The sequence below is a fragment of the Fopius arisanus genome, unplaced genomic scaffold (assembly GCF_000806365.1).
Source record: "Fopius arisanus strain USDA-PBARC FA_bdor unplaced genomic scaffold, ASM80636v1 scaffold00173, whole genome shotgun sequence".
In the NCBI taxonomy this organism is placed as follows: domain Eukaryota; kingdom Metazoa; phylum Arthropoda; class Insecta; order Hymenoptera; family Braconidae; genus Fopius; species Fopius arisanus.
The window spans coordinates 73,239-94,122 of NW_011887912.1; the positions used below are offsets into that span (position 1 = coordinate 73,239).

Below are 20,884 nucleotides of genomic sequence, written 5' to 3' on the forward strand. Positions count from 1 at the left end.
AAATTGGAAATTCGAGTTATTGAGTAAAATTAATTTTTCATTCGTAGATCATTTCAATTGAATTATTCGGGAAATGAAGTCTCATCTCATTGAGTTGGTATTAACATATTATTATGGTTATTCTTATAATCTATCTCCATTGGTCGCTAAAAAAATTAATGCCCCCAAAAAAGTAGGAGCGAGATGGATTCAATTCCACATTATGAAAAGTATTCATGAAAATGTACGTAATACACAAGTGTTATCGTACTATGCAAATTCTCGTTGAGTTTAAATACGCCAGTGGAAAATTTATGTGCATAGAAATTACCTCTGGCTGCCCTCGAGATGAAGTATAATAAGAGAATAAAAAAAAAATTGAGTGAAAAAAAAAATGGAACAATCCCTCGGAAATGATGGAATGCAAATCCCCAAGACACAGGTAATTCACGCTCAAAAAAGAAAATTCACATTTTACAAATGGTAACAGCGTTTATTGTTAATAATAATGACAATAATGTTAATAGCGTAGGTGCGGGATGGGAGAGGGGTGGGAGGAGGGGGCTAATTACATTAATTACATAATAATCAAATAAAACAATTAGAATTGAGAAGACTTTGGTTCACGACTCGTAGAGACCATTTTCTGGAATTCAGCGTCGCTCTTGTTACTCTCGCTGACAACATATTCATATTTATATATTCTCATTCAATAATAATTATTATTGATTCTTAAATTATACACAGATGCCGCTAGATTTTATTCTCTGCAATGAATTTTCAGACTTGCTATTTACAACAATTGTCGATTTTAATTATCCTCAGGATTTCATTTTCGAGTCACTTATCCTACGATTAATCTTCCTTAATTCATTTAATTATCGATTAATTGCGCAGATATATTACAGCACGATTCTCAACTTGAAACGGAAAATAAGAATTTACATATACAACTAATCTTTGGTTACCGAAAAAAGCGGGTTATCGTTAATTTACAAATAGTGGTTATCTGATTTTCTTTGAGGAGGGGATATCTTGGATTAAAGATTTTATCGTTCACGTGGAAATTATCAGAAATAAATGTACAGGTAGGACCAATTGAGAATTTCAATTCGTCAATCGGAAGATCTCGTCGGTGGTTAGTAATTGTAGGAAATTGTGGAGCAGATTACCCCTAACAAAAAATTCATTTTATTGTAAAATTTCCAAGTAATAGTATGTTTTGAGGATTTATTGTAAAATCGTGGTGTTCGCTGTTACGAGATTGCTCGGTGCAATTGCGCCGATTGAGGTACGATGTGGTGGATTTACTGGTGGTGCAGCACCGAGTTCTGCGTGCTGGGTCTCACGGTGTCTTCTCAGATCAACTTTCCTCTGGAATGCACGCCCACAGAGATCGCAAGCGAATGGTTTAAAACCTGTGTGCTTTCTCGAATGTGTTATCAAATTACTGCTCTGGGAGAAGGCTTTTCCGCAGACTTGACATTTGTGGGGCTTTTCACCTGCAATCATAAAAATGACAAACTCCATATTAATTCGGCCCATTTTTCAATTGTTCATTTCCACAGAAATTCATTCTGCTCAATTTATAAAATAGACATTTCAACAAATTCAGGGGATATCCTCAATAAAATCATTTCCACCGATACCTCCGATTGGCAATACAATAACTCTCGAGTGCCCCCTCGACCCCTTCCCCATAAGCCAACATTCTCGCCAAACCAAAACCCGAGAATAACTCGAAAAAAAAAAACTCCAATAAATATAGTAAAGGGTAAATCCCAGGGTCTCCAGCCGGGCGAAGAGGAAAAGAGTCAGTGGAGTTCTTGAATTGGTGGTAGTACATCCTGAATGCGGGGCACGCCCGGTCAAGATTTCCTCCCAAGCGAGAATCTCAGCCCCAGCTCGTCCCCACCCTCACCAACACAATGAGAATCTGCAGTAGTTGGACGTCACCGGTGGAGAAATTTCGTGAAACGTTAAAGCTCGACCCGCCAAAATAACGTTTTTCCCCCCTCCGTCGTGCAGTCGGGCCCGGGGGGAGAGAATTTATCCAGAGGGAGGGGTCGTCTCGTTTGTCTCATCTCTAGCCACTGGGCGCTCTGATTGGCGGCTGGGGGCGTCTCCAGCCCCCAACCGTTGCCATGACGACAAAACGGATGTGCTGGAGGAGAGGAGAGATGAGCGCGCAATATAAACTCGCGCACTATCTCACCATTTCAGTGCAGCTGAGTGAGAAAAAATGCATTGCATGTCTGTGTTAGAGGCACGAATCTAGAATCCACCCCTTCCACCCCCTCACGAAACGTTGATGGACTTTTCCTCTCCATTTGTTTTCACTTCAATTTTTTTATCTCATTTTGCTTGGTCTTTTTTTTTGTTTTCTTTGCTTTTTTTTTGTTGTTTTTTTTTTTGGAGTCGATTGTGCAAACGTGTTTCGCACGAATGAAACGACGCATTTTATGGGGTGGTTGGGGTATAACCTGGTGGCCAGCGCCACATACGGTACCCATAAACAACTAGTTAACCGAAAACTTCAATCTCGTATTGCAACCCATCGATTCCTACTGTTGAGTTATTTTTTTTCTGGGTATTTATTTCTACGCGTTTCCGGGAGTACGTCTTGTTTTTTTTTTCCCCCAAGTTTTTGGGGGCAAGGGGTAGGATGCGAGAGGGTGGCGCATGCGTGGGTGGAGGGAGCTCTTCAGGAATTTACGGGGTCGTAAAAATCAAGAACCGTCCGGAGCTTCTACCGAGGTTGCCCGTCGCTTTTTATTCTCCACTGGAGTACGTATCTGTGCTCCTCTTTCCAGTGGGGGATTCAACTGTGGGTTGGAGTAATTTTGGAGATGTTGGGGATTTGCACGGAGTTTAATGGATTTTTTGACGATTTAGAATGAGTGGATTTTTCAGTGAATTCGTGGGATTATAAAAAAAAATGAAAAATGATATATTCATGCAAAATGAATTAATTGGTAAACGTAAAATTGAGGGCTCTTTAATGGGAAAATAGTTGTTTGGAGGATTTGAGGGGAATTGAGAACCCCTGCGGACTTAAGACGCCATTACATCCCCAGGATCGTCGACCGCTGACGCCACCGCCCCTAAAACTATATTAAACTCCAAGAAATCTTCCCTCTAACTCAACTCCACCCTTGGAGCACTAAAACCCACCAAACCCTACCCTTTTGTGTCCCAGCGATTTCCAAAAGTTTTATCGCTTTTCGAGAGACACTCAAGAACTTTGCCCATCATTTTTTTCCACCCTCTCGTACCTGCACTCGTGTCTTCATTAAACTTGAAGGAAAGTTGAGAAAAAGTGGTGGAAGGAGCTACCGGAGTTGGAGAGACAAGCAATCGGTTTTCAGAGTCGTTTGTCTTGGGTTATTTGGGAAATTGTGTTGACGGGTGGTATTAGTCCATGGGAGGCATATCATGGCGTGATTTAACTCGGAATTAATTTCAAGATTACTCAGTCAGCGAGGGATAATGCTTAACCAATTGGAGGGACTTTGTAGATGAAGGGATTCATCAATTTTGGAGGATCGGGGGCGCCGAGTTGATGAGATGTCATCCGTTATCTCCAGTCTATATTGCAACTTGTTCAGCTCGAATTTATTCAATGATTTTTTTTTTCCAAATTGTCAAAAAACCATTAGAAAATTTTATCTCCACTATTAAAGTTTTCACGGCATGGAAATTTTAGGCGAAATTTTTTTGTTGCAGCCTAAAATAATTTTATTCCCTCGAGAAAAATTGTAGTATATAGGTAAAAATTAAAACCCAGAAACCTCATGCCATAAACAGCAATATAAAATGTGTCGTAAAATATGAAGGATAAAAGCCGTGCCATGGTGGAATAAAAAAAAAATGGTTGATTGGAGGGAGGGGATAAAGAGAAAATCAAGTGAGGAAGCAAGTAGTAAAGGTCCTTCGAGGTGGGGCAGGGATTCTAGGTTGAAAACGGAGTGCTGTGGAGGAGTTGCCTGGTGGAGGCATTGATTTCCTCTCGTCTCCATCGACCAACCCCTCACCACCCCTCAGCTACAAGAACTCTCTCTCTCTCTCTCTCTCTCTCTCTCTCGTCAGCCCTCCAATCCAAATCCCCGCGAGAGGTGAGCTCCAATGCACACAGTGGGAAAAAACGAGAGAAAAAAAGAGAGGAGCTCCAAGACAAGAAGACGTGTGAGACGAAGTGAGAAGATCCGAGACGACGTGCATTGGATGAGGCTGGGAGAAAAGGGAATCCTGGTGGAAACCACATCTCATATTTCACGTCGAGGACAGCCTGGATTTTCCTCCATCTTTCTCGAGCCCAGACCTGCCACTGGGATTACTCGCTTCGATATCAATCGTATTGAAGTTATATCTCGGCTGAATACAGCGCTTTCCACATAAATGGAATCATTTTTTTTCTCCTCCACGTTTTCCAAATTTTTTATCGTATTGCTGTTTAAAAAATGCCAACAGAATAAAAATAATAATTATTGGCAAATGATTTTTTTGATTATTTCAAGGAAAAGGTAAATAAAAAAATGAATAAAATGGCCAGATTTTTCTAGTGACTTCTGTAGAGACGAGTTTATTGGAAATGCGTGGAGTATCACGGGCAGGGTTTACCTGGTGACTCGACATTCCATCGTTGGCCACCACCGGGGAACACAGAGTTGTACATGCTTGTATGTACACTGGGTCCCAGGGCAACACTTTGACCCTTTCCCTCCTCTTTTACCACTGATCCAGCTATCCGTGTAGTTTGGGCATACACCTATAGAAATATACCTACAACGAGCTGTTGAGAGTAGCTTTCCACTCGGACGAATTTCCACGCATACATCGGCTTTCGGTCCACTGGGATACGTTGCTTGTCATCGATCCGGTTCAAACGTGTCACCCCATCGTCGAGATGTGTTTCGAATTATTCACCAGTATTATTTCCATGTCCTAGATATCCTCATTAACAATTTTCCCAATTCATTATATACGCGGGATTATTCCCTTGGAGAAATGGAACAGCATGGGAAATAAATAGCCGTCGATTTATTAATTGTACTGGAGGATAAAAGTGTGAAATTCTCATCTCCGTGTGAGATGAGAATCAGAAGGCTAAGTTTCCAAACACATCAAGACGGTGAAGAGTGAAGTGAAGCAATGGAAAGATGATACAAGATGGGTAAGTGAGTTAGCTCCTTAATGCCTCTTCATACCCACGAGGGATCCCCTCAGAGTGTAATCCTGTACAACCCGATCAAGTTGGATGGATGGCTATTAAATTATTACACCACCGATCACATTAGGAATCGTGACAAATCCGATCTACTCCGTCCCCCATCCCCGCGCCATTTGTATCGGATATCACCTCGAGAAAATATCCCAGCGGTATTGAATGTCCCCGCGATAATGATTTTCCCTCCCTCTCCGCTCAAAGTATCATGTAATTTACATCGTACCGGAATTATCGACAAACACGAAATGGTGGATGAGTTACAATGGCGATACCGCTGTGGGATGAGTTCAACACTGTGTTGCAATAGCCATGTCAATATCCTGCTAAATTTAATCATACCGTGGCTATTCGACATTGAGGATGTTCACCATAATCCTCTCACCCCAGTTATATGATGAAATTTGCATTCACGACGGTTCACCTTGAGCTTGTATCTCCAATACCTCAATTTTTTTTTAAAGAAAATGGCCATTCAAATGGTCGTTTAGCATTAAAAAATTGTTGTGTGAGTGTGACGAAGGTAGGTAGAGGTAATGAGGTGTAAGCCTTGTAGGGCGCCTGTCACAAAGTTTAAAGAGCATCAGAGGGATGCTGTGGTGTTGGTGAACCGGAGATGTGGATGGTACTGCCCCTTTGGTTCTTCCACCCCTGCCCAGTCACCCGGAAACCTCTAATAGCCCCGCAAGAGACTAACACTCACTCACTGACACCTCTCTGCCCATCGACTTATGGCATTAACCACTCACATTTAAACCCATCTCAGGTGGCCCTATATTATTCATATCCGACAAACTTTGCTTTAAAAGTCGAGCTCACGAGCTCGAAAATAACAGGAAACAGATTACATTAATTATCCTAAATCAATAATATCAACTTCAACCAACAGTTAGAATCCTTGCGGCGAGGATGATTATGTGCAATATGTATTTTATATTGTTTTTGAAAATTTTTACAATCCAGCCAATTGCAGCAAATATATATTAAGGGTTTGTTGTCAATTGTTGTAATATTTTAAATTCAAATGGAGAGGAGGAGCGAAAATTTAATCAGCCAGCAAAAAAAAATCCCACTGTGTCATTTTTACTGTTAAAAAGGCGAATTTCAATGGTACCCCCCAAAAATAATACTGGAACAATCATAAACCTCGAATGCAGTGGTTTTAATTGAATTCCACTCTCTGGAAGCAGAAGAGAGAAAAATATCATTGAAGTCTCCACTTTGCACAGTAGACCGAGCAGGTTGTGTTTTCAATGATAACAAGGGGATTGACGAGTGATGACAGAAGTGCTGGTTCCAGCACGAGTGATGGGAATTGACCAGAAATATGGAGTCATCACAAAATCAGCGGGCCAGTGTTAAAAAATCGTAACATACAAACGGACCAGAACCACAAAGGGGAAAGATCCAATTTAATCCAATTTAAATGCATCGAAGTAAATTTTTACAAGTTACAATTACAAGTATATTTTTTTTCCGCGAATGACCCCAGAACCCGATATTTATTTAAGATGACAACCGAAATGGTGGCGTATGGGGCCAGAGATTACATTTGGTATTTACCTAGCAGGGGCTAGTGAATACGCACTTGTCGGTGCTGTCACCAGTTGGGGGATATTTTCTGGGGAGGTAAATTTCACCCTGAAAGAAATAGTTTCGACCCTTTGACAAGTTAAACACGGGATAAGCTCGGTTACAGGGCCATTTTACGAGGTGGTGGATTGGTTAACCAGTAACTCAGGAAAATTCCATGTATCCAATTACATTAAGCAGGTAAATCCCTCGATTCAACAGAATTATTCATGGGCGACGGAGGCAGGGGGTTGGCAAGAATTGGCAGTTCATAAAGTTGATATTTTTCAATGTATAAATTTTTTTATGTGGATTTAATGGATTGAGCATTCGCCCCGCATAAGTCCATGGAAACAATCCACGTCAAATGCTCTTCCACCTAGATATCCTGGTGTGAAATCTCATCACGACCATGAAAAAAAAAAAAAACTCGTAGCGTGTCCTGGTACGTGATGCGTGCCGAGGCCGAGGGGTCGCCGATTGTCCCGAGTGACTCTCGGCTCTAATGATAATCAAGATCGTCGTCAATGTTTTCATCTCTGTCTTGCACTCGTATCGGTACACAACTGAGTATATTCTCAACTATCCAACCACCCCCTGCAACCCTTGACGGTGTAACATGCCTGGGCCATGTGCACCGAGGGTGCGGCAACGTAAGATTCCCCAGGGTACGTCGTGTGGCGTTACGTAAAATCATTATTAGTTGGGTTAGGTATGACAGTATGGGATTGAACGAATAAACTCGAAAGCGTGACACTCCGTTGGCACCAAGTCCTGAATAAATATTTTTTTCGACGCGCCAAATTATCGATCATTAATTAAAATCTGATAGGTGAAGATAAAGCAATAAAAATAATGGAATTAATGTAACCGAGGGTCTGGAGTAATTATAAATACAAAATCGTGACGATAATTAAGGGATAAATGATTTGATTTGGTTGAAGCACAGGGATAATTAAATCTCAACAAAAAGGGAATATAATTAGCGATGAGACACTGATTATCATGAGCACGAAACCCCCCGCCCGCGAAAACTCTCTATTTTAATTCCAATTGCGTCGTTAATTTTCTTATGAAAAATATTTTATTCATTTCTATTGAGGGTAATATTTTTAATAAAATATGAAATACGATAGGAGTTGTTAAGCTCCATGAAATCGATAATTGAATAAATACTTGATCACACCAAGAATCGAATTGTCGGATTAATTGAGAAAGATTTATTAGAGAAGATAAAGATTGTCCAATGTCGATCCATTTCGAGTGGTAATTTCACGTATCACGAGTTTTCGTAAATTTTTCATCTCGTTCCGCTGTGAATAATGAATTAAATGTTCCGTAGCGAGCATTTGTCGACCCTTGACGAAACATTGGAGGAAAGTCCCTTAGGTTGTTAGGGAGGTAGCAAGTGACCATCGGTTTTGCTCTTTGTACTTGGCCTTTTGTTCCTCTCATTCCACTCAACTTCGCGCTGCTCGTTTTCTTCGGGGATTTTGAGATGCCGTGAATGGGAAAAGGGCCAGAGGACAAGGTGATAATTTGATAAGACATTGGGACGGGGGTTACCATGACTACGATACAAAACCCAGGGATAACGTGCACTTATTCCACGCCTCTGAATACGCAACCCCTCGATCTACCTTTTTCTTTTTTCCCACCCACTTTCACTTGTATCTTCCATCATTCTGGTGTCACACCAAGTGGCAAATGTCTTTGAAAAAATATTCCTAATCAAGGTGACTTGATTAAATATTTCTGTCAATGACGAAATAATTCGGTTAATTAATCCACTTACAGAAACTCAAAGTTCATAAGAAAGAAATAATAACGAAAATAATATCCTCCCACTGGGCTGACAATTAATTGAATAAAAAAAAACAGGGAGTGAAATCCAGTTCCCAACGAAACCCGATACTTCATTCCCAAAGCCTGAGTGAAATTTCCCACGAGCTGATAATTCGTCCAGGCAGTAAAAATCTATTTGAAGATTGGTCCCCAGTTGTATTCCCCAGTCAAGAGTCGAGTCGACCAGACACCATGAGTAAAATTGGGGAGATGAGCAAAAAGAGTGGAATGGGGGATGAGAGGATTTACAAAAGAGAGACAGAGAGTGGAGCTGGTGCTTTGGAAAAGGGCATTACGATTATTACCGGGCGTGTGCCGTACCCATCCCTCGTATTCCCCTCTCTATGAAAATGCCACATGTGTATGTGAAGCAAGAGAGATGAATTCAGTCCAGACGCTCCATTGAATTATTTAATGCGCCAAAACTCGCCACTATTTGATCCAAACTCACTGAATCCGTGGATCACTCCGTGCAGGTAATAAAAACTCTCCCCCCAATTATTCTACCATTTTCTCTTTCTTCCCTATTCTCATTTTAATCCAATATCAACCTATTATTATTATTATTAATATTTTTTTCAATTTAACGATTTATTATTGATTATGGACTCACCGGTGTGGATGTATGTGTGTTTCTTCATGTCGCTCTTCTGATGAAAACGTTTGCCGCAGAATTGACAGGGATAGGGTCGTGTGTCTGAGTGAATGAGGAGATGAGTGCTGAGAGTACTGGAGCGTTTGAAAGCTTTGCCACACTGTTTGCACTCGAAGACTTTTTCAGCAGAATGCACTGCCCGATGCTGAGTGAGACTTATCTCATGGCCAAATGTTTTATTGCATAGTTCACAGGCAAATGGACGTTTTCCATTGTGCGATCTCCGTGCGTGCACCTGAAGTTATCATTTAAAAAAAAACTAATGTTTAATCATCGGAAATTCATAATTTTGGTAAACTTTTATTAAATAGCCACGGGAAAAATGTTTGCCACAAAAAATTGGCAACCCCTAAAAAACTGCTGAGAAAGTAATTCACCTCAAGCCCATGTGGTGTGCTGAACATTTTGTCGCACTTGACGCAGCTGTAGACGTCCCCGAGAGGATGTGGATGATGGAGGCCATGAGTATGTGGTGAATGGAGTCCAGGATGTGCTGGATGAACACCTCTGAGAAGAGGATGGAGATGGGGTGGTAATAAATGGTGAGGAAGCAACTGAGGATGGAGATAGGACAGTGGATGTGGATGTGGATGTGGGGGTAGGAGTCCTCCCTGCAGGTGAAGATGTGGATAGAGGCTGATGCCAGGTGTTGGTTGATGGGCAACTGGTGTGTGATCAGGCGAAACTGGTGAAGAATTTCGGTTTGATGGCGGATCTGGCCTGAGTAACGCTGACACACTAAAGCTGTCACCCGATTTTCTCAGCGGACGTGTCATGAGCGACGGCGTCTGGGTCAGCGACGGCGATGGAGTTGAGTGACTGGACCTTGGGGAGGTATTGTTATCCCGGTACTCCTCATCTCCGACCTCCTCAACATCAACGTCCACCTCTTCATCCTCTTCCTCGTCTTCCTCCCCGTCAACGTCAATCTCCTGATCCCTCTGACCTGTCGCTGGGGAGGAGGGACCGAGAGAGGGTGAGGGCGAGGGACTTCTTGTCGATGGAGAGCCCACTAATCGTCCCACACCGAATGATAATCGTTCTGAAATACAAAACGTTTCGATACATCAAATTGCTATTGGTTTTTTGTTATTATTATTATTTTTTTTCCCAATTGCTAAAGCAACTTGAATCGAGTGGATTTTTAACTCGACTCGGGGCAAATTTTTCGAGGGCTCTCCTCTCAATTTCATAAATCATCATTGAGCTCGATTTAAATCTCCCTCGAAGAATTCTCCTCGACTGGTATAGTGGTAGACAAAAATTACTATCGGGATAGGCACTGAAATGAGATTTGAGTCACGTACACTCGGGTATTTTCTCGAGGGTAAAGTGGAGGAGAAAAGACTCGCAGGATCCTCGGCTCTAACGAGGCAAAACGTCGGGTTGGAGAGAATCGAAACGTTGGAAATCGTGGAAATTCCACGAAAGGGAGAGACTCCTACGCTTGTGCGAGGACTTTCCACCAAGATTCTGGCAGCAAGTCTTGATTACTTTCGACGTGAAAAACCAGACGAGACACTTATTCGGCTTTCACAATCGATTTCCCGGGCTCGATGGCGTGAATTTTCCGAGGGGAAGGGCCAGAGAATGCGATTTCATATGTCCTGCCAGGCTATATCATATTTATAATCTGTGTGGGCGACACGCGGGCACGTGCCCCAACTGGGTATATTATATAGTGCTCTGTAATTGCGTTTAAAACCAAGTGGAATCACTCCCCTGCTATTTTTCCGCTGGGTGATACTTCGAGAAACTCAATGCCGATTTTTCAATCATATCCAAGTGGAATTTCCCATTAAAATAAAAAATCTTCTTCCCTTAAAAAAAAATCTGGTCTAATGGAATGATTTTATTTATAAATTAATAGATTTTGTGGTAAATTCTTATTTTAATAATAATTATTTTTCTTAAAATTTAGAACAGACTCTCGAATGGATGTAATCGGGACCGTTGCCCTCCTCAAGATTTTTCCCATTGTGATGACATTAATCGGTGGATCGGACGACGGATTAAAGTTGTTCGCTAACTCGATCTAATTGTCCTACGCTCGCCCCCCGGTCTCCCTCCGATCTCCTTCAATCTCCTTCTCTCTCGATATTCCGGGGAAGAGCTTGTTGGTTTCATCATATTGAGTGGCCAGCAATAAATCTAGGCTCATCATTAAAATTTAATTACTCGATGAATAAACGCTGTGGCGTAGGGTGGGTGGCAATGCGAGCGCCTACCCGGACACATTACTTATTTAATTCAATTCCCTGGCCGTTTTTTTCCTCTTTTTTTTTTATCTTTTTGGGGGGCTTTTTTTTTCGAACATCTGCGTGCAGAACGCACTTTTTACCGAGCACTCATTCTCATTTTCGTTCGTCGCTCCCGGCTAGACTTTTTACCGCATTCCAACACTCGAGCATTTGCCTAAGCAGTTGTCTTTCAATCGCGGTTAATGCATCCTTCTGGCTCTCATGCATTGTCGTTGCATTTTTGGGAGAAAAAAAAGGGGTAAAAAGTGTGTGAGAAAAGATTGAAGTGGTGAAAAACCGACAAGTGAATCGGAGATTGTTGTTTTAAAATAATCGCAACCAGTGAATTTCCGAGATTATTTTTTATAATGATAACGTCAATTGAAAAATCGAGTGCTGGCCGCCCCCGTATTTTCATAAAAATCCATCAATTTCAATTTAGTTGAAAGTTAAAGTTTAATAGCGTAAAGAGTAAAATAAAAATAAGGGGGGGGGGAAGAAAAAGATTATATTGGGGCTTTGGTCACGTGCGAGTGGCGTATGTGGTGTATGTGGGTGCGTTTAACATGACAAGTCGTTACTAATTCAGGGTAGGTATAACTGTAGAGATGTAGAGGAACGGCGCTAGCAAGTACAAAGGGACCGACCGACCGAATCCCTGTGTTGTGCCTCTAATCTGCTTCAATTGGGGTGACGGTCGAACCGACAGGAGTATTCGAGAGGGGAGGGACAGGAGGAATCTTGGCTTTAAGAAACGAGGAAGTCACCAACGTCGAGGAGGATGGAGATGTATCGTGGCTCTTGCCATGGAGATTAGTAAAAGGAGGCACATGACGCGTGCTACCATTTATACCAATCATCATTGATGAAGGAAAAACCGACGTTCATCCGGGTGAACTGTGCGGAAAAGGCTTATCTCCTGTCCTTCAAATACAACACGCTGACAATAAATATTTTCAGAATAATATTTATGCAAGATATATTTTTCAAATACATGTCTCTCTCGCGTTTACTTCACTTGCAAATATTTTATTTATATATTTTTTCCTCACCTGTACTATTTTTTCCCAGAGAAGGTAGGGCATCTCCATTACCTCCAAAAGGCGCCCACAGCCTTGGGAACATCAGTCTCACATTGCAATTATCTGCGATAAAAATCGAAAGACTTCAATTAATAGAAATAAATAGAATGGCTTTTTAAAATTTTTTATTCCTCAGAGCCGGAGGGCTTCCATTTTGAAAAAAAAAAAACTGAAATCTCCTGGAAAAAATTCCAGCGGTATCTCTCCCCTCCCCAGTGACTAGGGATTCGACGTTTGGAACGTCTCAAACAAACCCCCAAAATTTTAGTATTCTGAATTCGTCGGGAAGATCAACCCCTCGACAAGGGTGTCTTTATTAGAACCAAGAGAATGGGTGGTCCCTCAATTTATCTCGCCAACCTCTTCGATTCCATTAAGAGGTGCCACCGGCGCGATTCTTTATTTCCCATTTCTCCAGCTAAATCAGATGATGGTTGAATCGACGTATTTTTTCTGCTCAGAGAATAATTGAGAATAATGAGGAATATCTTTTTTACATGATCAGTAAAAAATGGAGGCTTGAGAAAAATATTGGAAAAAATAGTGATGTAATCCAGGTAATAGAAGCAGGATAATCCAGCGATAGGCCGAGGTCCCCCTGTTGCTGGCACAGATTAGACTGCAAGCCGCAAAAGTTATCTCGCACCGATGGATTATCGAGAATAAATCATACCATTTTCCCCGATACAAATACACCCACAACACCGCAAACACTGAAAAATGAAAAAAAAAAAAAAATGCCATCGATGTATTATTGAAACGCACACATAGATAACGGATGTCGGTGGTGCGAGACAGTATGGTGCATATTTACGTTATTCCGGGTAAGATAGAGCGAGCGAAATGCATCGATGAGGCGTATCTATACCCTGACACCTTTTTGTACACACAAATGCACCAGGTATGCAGTGGGCTTAGTCTCCCTATCGCTCATGCTGTCGTAAATCTATAAATCGTAAATCCAACGTGATTTCAAACATAAGGGACAAATAAAACAAAAGGTGAGACAACTCGAATGCCATTTTTACAAATAAAAATATTCTACGCCTTCAGCACGGAAATTAATGTCGTAATTCAATAAAAATTGTGGATTACACTGAAAAAAATTAATTATTCCTGGTGGATTTTGATTTTACTGTTTTTTGCATTTAATTTGACGATACCAGAAATTCAGGCGTTGTCATCTGAAATTCTTAGTGAAAATTAGTGTAAAAATTTTGAACGTCTTATTTTTTAATATAAATGTTATATGTAAATATCTTATTGTTGCGACTTTCTTTATGAAAGAATGTTGTGAGATGATGGTGATCATGATGAGTAATTACTTCTAAAAATAGTGATTCCGATAAAAATAAAGCTCGAGAAAAAGGCAGATGATAAGATAAACAAATATCGTGTTGTGATTATGATGAAGTGGGTAAAAATTGAATGGATGAATATCGGGTGGGATTTTAATGGAAAATTGGACGTGCCATGGATTCGCGTAATTCCCGCTGGATTTGGAATGATAAACGGGTGTTTGTCGGATGAATATATAGATCACTGGACGATTGAATACCGGATCGGGGGACTGTCAGATGCATCAAGTGAAGACAGAAATCAAACTGAAGCTGTCAAACACGCCATGTTTATCCCTCCAGTGTCTAATACCGGGATGAGTCCAGTTCACCTGTTGAGTAACGCCTCACGCACCTGCACGCAATCACAGGACAATGCAAATATGTCCAGTCACCGATCTAGCAATTATTGCAAACTAATATTTCCCCTTTCAATTTGAAATATGGAGTTGGAGGATATCTCTATATCTCTTGCTAATTTTATGATTTTTTAAAATGTACCATATGTATCAGAATGATTATTGAACTGAATTCCACGGGAAATTTCAAGGGAGCTAATGAAACCTCCGGATCCAAACCCATCGATAATTTCAGAAATTTCTCCGCTTTGAACTTGCAAATAGACCCCTCAATTCTCGCACTGAGGACCCCTCAATCTCCGACGTGCACTGCAATTCCCATATCAATGCAGGGCTAATAACCAGGTAATCACAAACGTGATAACAGAACAGAGCGGGCGAGTGCAGCCGACGCACCCCGGGAGTATCGGAAAGCGTTTTTCTCCCCCAACGGTGAAAAACCCGGCGTTGAAAAAAGAAGAGAAAAAATTTCTCACCACTCTCGGAGATGGTGTGCTCCTGTCCCTCATTATTATTGGTCTCCTGATGTGCAATTGTCGATTGTTTTGGCTTGACAACGCGAAATGCCGATGCCTCGGCGACTCCACGACGTGAAAAATCGAGGGGTCCGACGCCGACCGGCGAGTGCTGTTGCTGCACCTCCATCATGATTATCAACAATCAAAATGTCATAAACACTTCACTTCACTGAGGTAAAAACCCCCGATGGAATTTCCAATAATTACAGCAAAACTGTCATCACGAACGTTTGAAAACAGTAGAAAATGGCAAAAAATCCAGAAGAGTGGTAGGTGATAACAATTGTAGGGACTGACAGGTGATCGAAGGAATCGATCAACGATCGGGGATTTATTTTATTGGAATTAATCTCCTCGGAATTTTCGTGGGGACGTTGATAGCGAGTGCGCTTCGACAGTCGACTGCTGTTAACGGTTCTCTGATAGTGGGCACCAAGTGCCCCCTCCATTGGTTTTGTTGACGGAACGAAAGTCTGAGGGGTTTCTGCAGTTGTAACGCACTTGGGATAAAAACCAGTGGCGGAGGGGAAGTGGAAGAGATGGAGACAACCACTGGGTTTGTTACCAGGGATTTTCGACGTTGAATCACGAGGCCACGCCTATTCACGCCGCTGAGGTTACGCCCACATTTATCCCTACTATTGCCACCCCCGCGCCACCCACCTCTGCCAGTAGTCACACTTGGATTCTCTTTTCTAGACCATCTGCCGGGAGAGGGACAGGCTCTGCCGATTCCTCGGTTTGCACCCCTGTACCACTTTCTTCTTCTTCTTCTTCTTCTTCTTTTAAATTCTACATTATGCGCATGCGGCTTTTTGTTACAGGGACTCATCATTTCGATCTTTTCTCGAGCCGAACCTCTCACTATTTTTTACCTCACTCTGCGTGGGCCATTTTAAGCCCAGAATTAACATTGATTCGATTAACCCCTCATCGCAACTTTTCGCCAACTCCGCTTTTCATATTTTTCCAACTGTACTCTAATTCGGTGCATGCAATATTCCTCCCTGTGGAATCATCTCAATATCCGATAAATATCTAATCAATTTTCTCTCCAGATTTGGTGCATATCGATTTTTGTCAGTATTCAGAATGATTTTGATTATTTCAAAGATACAGTTGATCGTGAATCTAATCGATGCGTACACGAGGTGATTCCAGTATCGGACACATTCTCGCAACTCATCCAAGAAATTTTCCCATGAGTTGCAAATTATAACCAATTATTATTATTATTGGCTGAAATTATATTTTTACGGTGTATTGTAATTATGGGACTCGCAGGTAGCGACATTAACTCTAACCAGTATTTCTCCAATATATTTGTGGATAGAGGTAAAAAAATGGGGAAAATGGGATATATATTTGTCTTTGGCTGGTTGCATCAATCATACTCGCTCACTTGGTTCGTCGTCTGCAAGAGCTCTCACTCCCTCGTGTGCCCGCTTTTCTATCATGTTGGGAAAAATTACTCACCGCCAGGAGACACACGACTCTCAAATAAAACGAGTCGTCCAATATAAAAATCCATAAAATACATAAAACATTGATATATCTTTCAAAATATCCATCATGAGCCCCTGAATATTCAGGGGAACGACAAAATAATTCAAATGATCGCCCCAATTCCTCCGACTGTCAAAAACCACTGGAAATTTGCAAAGTAATTTTAATTTTTTTTAATATACAATGCATTTTAACCACATAGGGTGAAATATTTTTTTTCTTAATACGATATTATTTATAGTATTAGAGACATTGAAAAAAAAAAAAATTGAACGAAAAATAGAATTGATGTGATAGTGAAAGCTGAATGAAAGAGTGCGATGAGAGGCGCCAGAACAACCATCACTTGATTCTCACTATTTAGTCGAAACACTCGTCGGAATGACGCCGACACCAGTGACTCACACCCTCAATCGAGCCCACCGACTTATTAGTGATTGTCTTGGTCTTGTCAATTGGTCATCACACGGGGCTATCCCATGTGGGCCCACAGTTGGGTTCCACCAGGAAGAGGAAGATAGCGCGACAATAAAAACAAATAGAAGTATCAAAACAAAAAGTAGACACTTTCGGTCTCGATTAAAGACGCGCAGATGTACTCCTGCGGGTCAACGGCTCTCTCTATCCTATTATCTATCATGTTCCCTTCCTCACTTTTTGAGGGACACGTCATCCAGCAGTCAGAGCCAAAAAAAAGAAGAAAAAACCAATAATAAAGTAGTGATGCCACGATTTAATTCTTGATACCATTATCGGGGAATAAATTTTCACCCGCCGCAATTCAGCCTTGAGTTCTCATCATGGACTTGATAATCTATCAGTGCATTGGTAGATTTCCAATCCAATCGATCAAATTTGCTATCGGTGGGAAAAGAAGATACGGTGAGATTAGGGGAAGGAAAATATAAACTCACAATTTCCTTTCTTTCATTCCGGGCAAAATGTCTGGAGCAATTTGGATATGCCTGGAAAATGAATGATTACATTGAGAGTGAAATTTCAAGAAATTTCCACCACTGTAAGTTTTGATTGCGCGTATGAGAGGAAACATATGGGAAGCTCGTGGTACAGAGTATCCTGAAGGAAAATTAACGGGGAACAAACGAGCGTGACCAAACCCTGCTTTATACGGTATGTTGCATACACGAGAATATGGGATACACATGCGTATGTACACATACTGAGTATGTGGGCCCCCAAGCTCACACAGGACATACGGTGTGGTAGTTTCTCCCCTTCTCTCTCACTATTTCACTCTTGGCTCTGTGTTCCCTGTGGACTGATATTTAGGGCCGATATTCATTAGCCAGAACCCCGACGGGGGGTGATGAACTGCACGGGAGCGCCGCTTTTCACTGCTTCAATAAAATAAATGCGCAACTAAAAGTCACTAGACCAAAAGAAAAACACATTCTTCCATAATTGCATCGACTTCATATTTATTCGTTTTACTGATAAATTATTATGATTATCCTGAGAAAAATTCACGGAAAATGAGTGAAAATTCTGGAATTGCGCAATCCAACAAGTGAAATAATGATGCCCGTAAAATTTCAGGTTTATATTCCGTCTATGGAAAATTAAAAAAATAACCTAAATATAAATGTGAGGGGAAAATTTTGACCAGTACATTGGAGAGAGGTAAAAATTCATGAGTCAGAAAAATATTCATCGGGGTCATTGAGTTTTCGGTTAAAGGATTGGGGCTGGGTATGTCGTCGCTTTGGTTAAAAAAACGGTGGAATCTGTCCCCGAGGAAAGTTGTAAAAATGATGGAAAAGGTGGGGTGAACGGAGTCTTTGATATGCTGAGGGGGTTGAATTATCAATTCAGATGAGGCCACTCGTTTGGTGAAACTGTTTGATCTGGTGAAAACCGCTTGGCCCCGACTGCTACTTTATCCCCCCAGGCTGTTCACATCCTTGTGCCCCCGGTTATAGCTACCATCAGTCTAATGTCCATGAAGAAGAATCTTCCAAAAAGATTTCTGTAATTATAATTCTTTGTTCACCCCGGGTTCATTCAATTTGGGGAATAACTATCAACGGCGATATTTCTATCGAATTGATTTCATCTTGGATTAGCCTCAATCAACGACAACAAGATGAACGATTTCTCGAATAATGGGTCGACCCACGTCCGAATTTATCGTTTCGCCCCGTTTTTTCTCTCTTAATTCGTAACCCGACAATTGGTTTGTGTTGTCGGGGATTAATTAATTATTGAGCTGTTAATACCGAGATGCGGGTAATACGCGGGTAATATGGGAGAATAACGGGCCGAGACTGCGCCAGCCAGCATCCTAGGGTGTCTTGCCTTGTTTTTTTTTTATGGTTTTAATGACCATTTGGCTCCTGATGAATGATTCCAACTTGTCTTCATGGGCTTCTTCTCTGCTGTACCATATAACTCTATATAACGCAATAATCGGTTAATTCCGGCAGGCGTACGCGCAGCGGTTGGCGCCAAGTCAATCTAAGTTACACCGGATATGCCTCTTTCGTCGGTGCCGATGAAATTGGTCATGTAATTCGGTGGTTTTTCGGGGTGATAATTCGCCAAGTCATAGCAAAAACTCCTATCAATTTGTTTATTAATTATCTGAAATAAATGACAATTATATATAGTGCCTACATGGGCTGTTGACTCAATATGTGTCACAATGTATCGATTAAATCGCCCTGGTTGATCGTCGATTCGATAATCTTGTGATCGCAGCACAATCGAGGTTTATCGGTGCATTAATGCGCATTCGCGGAAAGGGAACATGTATTTAGCGAGATAAATCGGGGATTATACGGGAATTGAGGAGTGTGTGTCTTTTATTTCCCCGGTTCGATGCACTCGGAGCCCGACCAAATAGAAGATTGTTTGCGGAGTGAATCGTGCCAGTGATGGAGTTATGAAGTCGATGAATTTCTGACATAGGACTTTAGTCTAGGGCAATCTGTGCCCTTCTCGCGTACATACGCTCGGTAAAATAATATGGCTTGTATCCAAAGCATCGCCACAGGGACACCTGCGCCACTAAAAGCCTTCCAACGACACCCAGAGAGTGGATACATATATGTGGCGACAGAGATAAATTATACTGATTTTTTTCATCATTAAAAAGAAAAATATTGCGATGAACACCGACGATTTATGCACTCGGCATTTTCATTCATACACCATTATTCTCCACTGTCTTTTGAATTTTCACTAAAAAAAAATGCCAATAAATCTTGTGCAACTACATATTCGTATATTACCCATTGAACATTAGTCCCAAGCAAATAAACAATTAATTTATCTTCGATTTGACTGCGAGTTGCTCGAACATTTTCGTTATCGTGATTGAAGATGAGTCAAGCGAGTGTACGTGTAACGTACTAGCGTCAATTGATACGATTGATCGCGGATCAATGAGGGTCGTCCCCGGCGCGGCGTTACCACCAATGTAGTCATAAATGCTCAAAACTCGGGGGGGAATTATATTCTTTGTTGTTACAGCGTCGCGCAGGTCAAACGACAACGGTCAAGTCTGGACTTCCGTCCTGAGTTAACCCGATGGCTATCCTCAATCTCGACGGAGCTACATGACTCATACCCCACAGATAACTGGCCTTGTCATCATCTACATTTTGCCTCCTCCATTTGAATAATTGATTTTTCTATTTTCATTCTACGATGGCCAAGTTCATTCATCGCGCATTTATTTCTCAAACTCTGAAAAAAAAGTATGATTTTTTCAACTGATCACAAGTCGCGCAATAAAATTCCCATGAAAAAAAAAAAAAAAAATGGACAATCCAAACAAGAGGGACCGGGAGGGGGGAAGTAGAAATTTCAGTCTCGTCACGCCCATGTTTGCGAAGCAATCAAACCGAATCATTAACCCGACATCTCCACACGTAGCATTGGGTTAATATGGTCGATGAATCGACACATCTCGGCCATGAGCCGAGGAGAAAAAGCCCATAAGCCAGGGATAAGTGAAATGAAGGTGATCAGAGGTGAGAGAGGCGAGCAGAAGCCTCAGACTCGTGGACAGGAAGTGGAGCTAATCAGGGGTAGTGAGTGGCAAACAGGGGCGCGGTTAGCGTCACCTCAGTTGCGGATTGTTGTCTCTGTCTGTCCCCGAGGGATTCCCGAACGTTGCTTCCGTTGTTGATAATTGTCGGAAGTCGTCTCGCCACCGAAGGACGAAAGGACACACCACCACCCCACCCTCTAATCGTCGTAATTACGGTAATTTAATTAAATAGAATTTATCCTCACTGTATTAATCGAGTGGGAGCCTCGATATGATAACTAGGCTAACAGCACACCTCACGTGAAGCCACGATAATCAATTATTCACCTTCACTCCTTCTTATTCCGTTTGAAATTGGACACTTAAAAATACCCTCCATATTTTTTCCCTTGGCCAGAATTCTTTCATTAACCCCCGATCCTGGGGGCGAGACAATTTTTTCTCCTCTCAGTGTCACGGTAAGACATGCCAGGAGACTAATAACGAGGGTAGAGAAATAAGGAGGAAAAAAATAAGAGGCAACTAACCAGTGATAATCGTAAGGCCGCCTGG

General features: G+C 41.5%; 1 protein-coding gene across 1 annotated transcript; it reads right to left on the reverse strand.

The window, feature by feature from the left end:
• Positions 1-476: 476 nt before the first annotated feature.
• Positions 477-15,218, reverse strand: LOC105272419 (zinc finger protein Gfi-1b). Its single transcript, XM_011314541.1, has 5 exons — positions 14,770-15,218; positions 12,568-12,660; positions 9,653-10,317; positions 9,234-9,510; positions 477-1,481 (listed from the first exon to the last, which is right to left on the reverse strand). The coding sequence occupies exons 1-5, from the start codon at positions 14,939-14,941 to the stop codon at positions 1,210-1,212; spliced, it is 1,479 nt and encodes a 492-aa protein (XP_011312843.1). The 5' UTR covers positions 14,942-15,218; the 3' UTR covers positions 477-1,209.
• Between the last annotated feature and the right edge of the window lie 5,666 nt (positions 15,219-20,884).

Coding starts and splice junctions, on each gene's coding strand:
- LOC105272419 (XM_011314541.1), bottom strand. CDS start 14,941: ATGATGGAGGTGCAGCAACAGCACTCGCCGGTCGGCGTCGGACCCCTC. Junction 12,661..14,769: donor GCACACCATCTCCGAGAGTG/GTGAGAAATTTT, acceptor TTTTTATCGCAG/ATAATTGCAATGTGAGACTG. Junction 9,511..9,652: donor GCACACCACATGGGCTTGAG/GTGAATTACTTT, acceptor TGATAACTTCAG/GTGCACGCACGGAGATCGCA.